The sequence below is a fragment of the Carassius gibelio genome, chromosome B20 (genome assembly GCF_023724105.1).
Source record: "Carassius gibelio isolate Cgi1373 ecotype wild population from Czech Republic chromosome B20, carGib1.2-hapl.c, whole genome shotgun sequence".
In the NCBI taxonomy this organism is placed as follows: domain Eukaryota; kingdom Metazoa; phylum Chordata; class Actinopteri; order Cypriniformes; family Cyprinidae; genus Carassius; species Carassius gibelio.
Genome location: NC_068415.1, coordinates 4,569,872 through 4,575,871, shown reverse-complemented (window position 1 = coordinate 4,575,871; position 6,000 = coordinate 4,569,872). Strand labels below are relative to the sequence as shown.

At 35.5% G+C, this 6,000-nt stretch overlaps 1 protein-coding gene across 3 annotated transcripts in view; it reads right to left on the bottom strand.

Annotated features, from left to right (window-relative positions):
• Positions 1-6,000, bottom strand: part of LOC127984465 (kelch-like protein 29) — a 234,322-nt gene that overhangs the window by 213,668 nt on the left and 14,654 nt on the right. For 2 of the 3 annotated variants that reach the window (XM_052587112.1, XM_052587113.1), the window contains exon 2: positions 775-843. Coding sequence is in view for 1 of the 3 variants with exons in the window: in XM_052587113.1 (XP_052443073.1) it covers positions 775-804 (30 nt within the window). In the remaining 2 variants the exon portion in view is untranslated. Of the gene's footprint in view, positions 1-774; positions 844-6,000 lie in introns of those variants that run through there. The other variant, XM_052587115.1, reaches the window with a different exon arrangement.

Here is a 6,000-nt window from a genome sequence, read left to right as displayed (position 1 = left end):
TCCTGCTGATCAAATTTTAATTGGAGATTAAGACAAAATCTCGACCGCGTGTGGGTGGGTTTAATCTTCAAACATGACCACAAACAAGAAAAACTCTGTGCCTCTTCACTTGAGCCGGGTTAGAGCCGGTCACTGCGTACCAATGATCAAAAAGCTCTACATCCCATTAGCCAGAACTCACAGTGGGGTAACCCAATTAAATCAATTCCATTTAATCAGAGCGGGACGCATAAGCTAAGGGGGTGTGGCTTCCCTGAGAGTCGAGCCACATGTAATCCCACCGCTTAATCACTAGTCCACCAAGAAATCCTAATTGGATGTGGATTGGATATATATATATATATATATACACACACACACACACACACACACACACACAAACACGCACACAAAATGTAGGAATATCCTAATTATATAGTACTAATTTTGTTATTAAAAATGCATAGTATATTTTTTTATGAACAAACATAATTAAATGTGCAAAATATAATTCATGTCAATTAACAGCCCAAATAATTAAACAAGTAATTCATAAAAATAAAAAAAAGTATTTTCTACATGCAGCTAACATCATCCACATTTACTGTCCTCTAAAACTCTCACAACAAAGGGGAAAAAAATCTAATGGTCGAGACAAGTTCTGTTAATACAAAAGGGAACAGAAACACAACCCAGATGTACACAGTCTGCAATAAATGAGCTAACTGATGTATCTTTTTGACAGGCACAAGGGTGTAAAGATATAAAACGGGATCTTTTGAGATATTGCCGTACCTTGGGTCTGTGCTGGATGATGATGCTCATCACAGACTAATGAGATCTTTGGAGTATACTCAGGTGTGCCTGCAAAGACAAAGAGAACAGCATCAGTAAACACACAGAGAGCGCGAGAGAGGGAGACAGTACTGAAAGTATGCTGTTAATTATTGTACCAATTGTAACTGCTGTGAGAGAATGTTAATAACGTTAATAAACATCTCATTTCAATGTTTTTTTATTTTTATTAACACCTTAATTTAATGCAAGGATGCATTAAGAGTAATAAAAAGTGACCGTATAGATATGTATGAAGTTACAAAACATTTATATTTCAAACAAATGCTGTTCTTTCCATTCATCAAAGAATCCAGAAAAATGCATCACAGATTCAACAAAAATATGAAGCGCCACATCTGTTTCAACATTGATAAAAAGAAAGGTTTCTTGAGCAGCAAGTCAGCATTTCAGAATAATTTCTGAACAATCATGTGACACTGAAGACTGGAGTAATGATGCTGAATATTCAGCTTTGACCACAGGAATAAATTACACTTTAAAATTTAAACATTTTTAATATTCAGTAGTATTATCAATTCGACTGCACTGACACTCGGATCGGATGAGAACAAAACTTGAACTGAATTAAGCTGAATGATGACACTATTGGCTGAAAACTGTAAAATGCTGCCTTCGGAGGCATTATTCCAAAGCAGGAAGGCATCAAGGAACATCCGAATCCAAATTTTGCTTCACTTCTTGTCTCCGGAGCTAACTTCTTCTGATCGAATTTTGAAGGCAGCATAGATGTATCCTTCGCTTCCCTTTGATATCCCATAATCCTGTGCACTCCATCCAATGACGGTTGAGCAAAAAAATTAAAACGGCGTCCAAAATCAGCAAGTCAGCTGCCTAGGATTTCAGACGCAGCCATTGTGTTCTGTAGAGTAGCTTTATAGCTGAATCAAGTTTGTTTCATAATTGGTGAATTTTGCAACATCGACAGTTATTGAACAAAACTGAATCAACACTGAAGTGACTTCAACTGAATAACGATATTTTTGCATTCTGTTTATAGCTGAATTGAACTTTTTAAAATGATTTTCATGATTAATAAGCAGTATTTTTATTTTATATCATGTTATTTTTCTGTTTATTAGTGTGAAACTGCATCGAAAAGGGCTATCTAAATAAAGGTGATGTCTTAAAATACATTTGTTTCTTACAACCACACAGCTTTGTGCTTTTACATGATGTTCACACAGTAGATGGACTGGAGTATTGTGAATTACTTGTGGATTATTGTGATGTTCTGACGGCACCCATTCACTGCAGATCAAGATGGTGAGCAAGTGATGTAATGTTGAATTACTCCAAATCTGTTCAGATGAAAAAACAAACACATCTACATCTCAAACGGCCTGAGGGTGAGAAAATTTCAGCAAACTGGATGACAAACTCCTTTAAGACTTTGTAAAATATTGCAACACTGTGCAACAAAAGATACATGGCCTATATTAACACAAGCACAATACTGAAAACATCGAAATGAACTGCAGCACGAAAGAAACGACCAAACAAGTGCAACATCCAGCACTAAAAGCAAACACGATGACTTCATTACTGCCTTCAAATGGGAAACTGCCAAAGAAACACACTTCTAGGACTCTTTTCCTGGCAAAGATAACCAGACCTCTTCTAATGGGGTAGACACGTCAGATTTTTCTCCATTCGCTTCTCAACCTCCATTTGAGAGTCACATGGTGCAATCAGATGACAAAGCCGTCGAGATGAAGTCATGACACAGTAAATCAAGTGAAAATCGAGTGAATTTCCAGATTGTACAGGCACACAAAAGGAAAAAGGAGCAAAACACTGATAGGGAGTAATAATCCTTTCTTTTCCCGATTATATAAAGTTAATAGGATTCAGAATGCAATCATAGTCTAACCTAATGCTTTCAGAGACACAGAGGAGGATCTCATCAGATCGAGTCTGGACAGAATGATTCCCTCGACTCCGCTTTTCTGTTCGCTCATCGCGCACATTTCCTGACCCCTTCGTCTCCGCTTGTGTATACAGACTGATCGGAGACAATAAAGAGACGGACGAATGTTTACTTTGTCATTAAATGAGAAATGTACTTCTATTATATCATACGAGCTCATTTACGTCCCCGTTGGCTCCTGCTCGCACAATTCAGCTTTTTCTGTCTCGCTCTCAGTGTTCATTTGCACTTTGTCAAGGAAACCGACATTTTATGTCAAGGCACTGGGGAATTAAATTAATAAAGAGAATGCATGGTAGATTATCTTCAATTATGAATACTGCCAGAACAGGAGTATAAAAAATAGATATTCAAACCATCCTCTGCGGTGCAGAAATGAAATTAATTTATTGCTTTGTACACAGAGCCAAATGTGCTCAGACTTCAAATATAAGATCCTTAGGGCATTTATTTCAGATCTGTGTAATGTTTATGCTAAATTGCTAAACTGACGTGTTCTTAGAACTTATTGATTAGCTTTTAGATCATACAGTAGTGTACTACTAAATGTTGAAAAAGTTATTTGTATACACTAATTTTCTCTTCAGGAAATGGATGAAAAATACTGATCTTTCTCTCCAATAAAATGTTTGTCAGCAAAATGCTCTTTAGCAAGAGTATTGGTTAGCATGGTCATTCGTAACAGCAGCAGTAGCTGGTTAGCAACTCTCGGGAGCGAAGACATAAAAAAAAAAAAAAAATTGTCAAGGGTATGGAACCACTTTTGAATTGAATACAAATGAAGAAACGTGCCTTTTGCAACAATAATGGTAATCACAGCTGTCTGATAGCATCTGGCTAGCAAAGCAAGCAGCTTTAAAAATAAAAACTATATTTCATTAATAATAATAATGATAATAATAATAATAATAATAATAATATAATAACACTGCCACAAATCTGTTTGAGGCATTTTTTTAACCCAGATAATTAAATAAATAATTAATAAAAAAGATTGCCACATATCAGTCTTCAGGGCTCAAAATCAAGCTTGAACATTTGAAAAATATTTTCCATAAATAAAATAAAGCTAAAATAAAATTCATATTAAATAAAAGTCTATGAAAATTAGAAAATTTGAAAAACAAAAATTAACTTGTCAAATAACCAAAATAAAGCTTACAAAAAAAAAGAAAAATAAATAAATTACATAAATTACTGAAACAAACTAAAATTTAAATTAAAACTGATTTTTTGAATATATGAAATTTTATATACATACATACATATTATATATGTATATGTACACACACACACACACATAAATTAAAATTAAATTAAATTTATGCATTTAGCAGACGCTTTTATCCAAACCGACTTACAGTGCATTCAGGCTATCAGTTTTTACACATACATATATATATAAATATATATATATACACACACACACACACACATATATATATATATATATACACACACACACACACACACACACACACACATATATATACATATATATACACATATATATACATACATACATACGTTTATATGAATGTATATAAAATACTAAAATAACACTAGCAATAACACCTAACGAGTTTTTAAAAACATGATAAAAGTAATTGCAATTCATCTCAATGGCAGTGACCCACATCTACCGACATTTATTATGATCTACAAGAATAGTTTTGGCTTTCTGTAAGACAAACCCCTCAAAATTATCTGATAACCCAGTCTGCTTAAAACCAATAATCTTACTTCCTTGGTTAACAATGCCTTTCAATGACTTCCGATGCTTCACGTTTAGATTACCATACCAACAACACACAGAGAAACAAAGTACAGATTCAATATAAGACCAGTATTCTGCTAGTTTACGGTTTCATTAGGCCTATGTCAACACTAGAAAGATCAACTGCGCACGTAAGGCCAACTCATGGTGCCTTTGGTTGGTTAGTTACAATTCTGCACACATAATTCCTGCAAAGTAATTTTCAGTGTATTAATCGCAAGCACAGTCCCTCAGGAGCCGTCTTGGGTGTCAGGTTAAGTGTTTTCCTGAGGGCACAGTCACCATCAAGCTGGATCATGAACTTGCTAACTTAGTGGCTCTCTTCTTGCTCTACTCAGACTGTACCTGCATTCCTTCTGTGAGCGACTAAACCATTAGTCTCCACCACCCAAACCTGTCTAAACTGAGCAGGAGACCTAAGGGTGAAAAATATCTTTGAAAGCTGTAACAGATGCTGCTTTGAAATCTCCATGTCACAATTATTGTTCACCTGTCAACACGAAGTCAAGCCATAAATCATCTTTGTAATTATCAATTGATTAAAAAAGCCGTCTGACGAAGAAAGCCGCTCACAGGCCTAATACATCAATTTTAATGACATTTCTTAATCCAAAAGACTTGGCAATCACCAGAGACCAATTACAGGCCATGAGATAGAGGCAAACCATTAATAACAAGAGTTAGCCCGTTTGGTAAAAAGGGCTTGCAGGGGTTCATTTAAAACTGACTGGTAATCCACAAGCATTACATTACACCAAATCTGGAACATCATGATGCTACACTTTTCAAGACTCAAAGAAAACCAATGGATCCGTGAAATGCAACTGAAAAAAAAAATACTTCACACACTACTATCACAGTTCAAGCTGAGCATAGGAAGTAATTAATTTGGAATATTCAATAAACACCTACAGGGCAAAACTAAATTAAGACACCAAAAAAAATTTGATTGAACTTAGTAAGAATATAAAATATTATCCAGCGATCCCAAGATACATTTAATGGCCAAGAGTATGCAGACACCCACTTCTAATTAAAAGGTTTTGTGAAGCCTAGTAATTACAGTAATGCTAAAGCATGCAATAACATTCTGTACGTCAGATTTCACAGCAAACATTCGAAAAGGGTCTTTTCTCATGTGCACAGAGCGAGATCTGGATACAAACAATTGATTGTCTCTGTTTGGGGAAGAAGTTGACTGACCTGCACAACACTAGACCTGAACCCCACTGAACACATTTGGGATGAATTGGAACGCCAACTGTGAGCCAGACCTCATCGCCCAACATCAATGCCTGACACTTGTGTCTGAATATGAGCAAATCCCAGCAGACATGTTCCAACATCCAGTGGAAAGCTTTCCTGAAGGGGTGGAAGATGCTAGGAAGGACAGACTCCCTGTTAATGCCATACCAGTTATATACATATATTCAGTTACATTACATACATTTGCCATCTT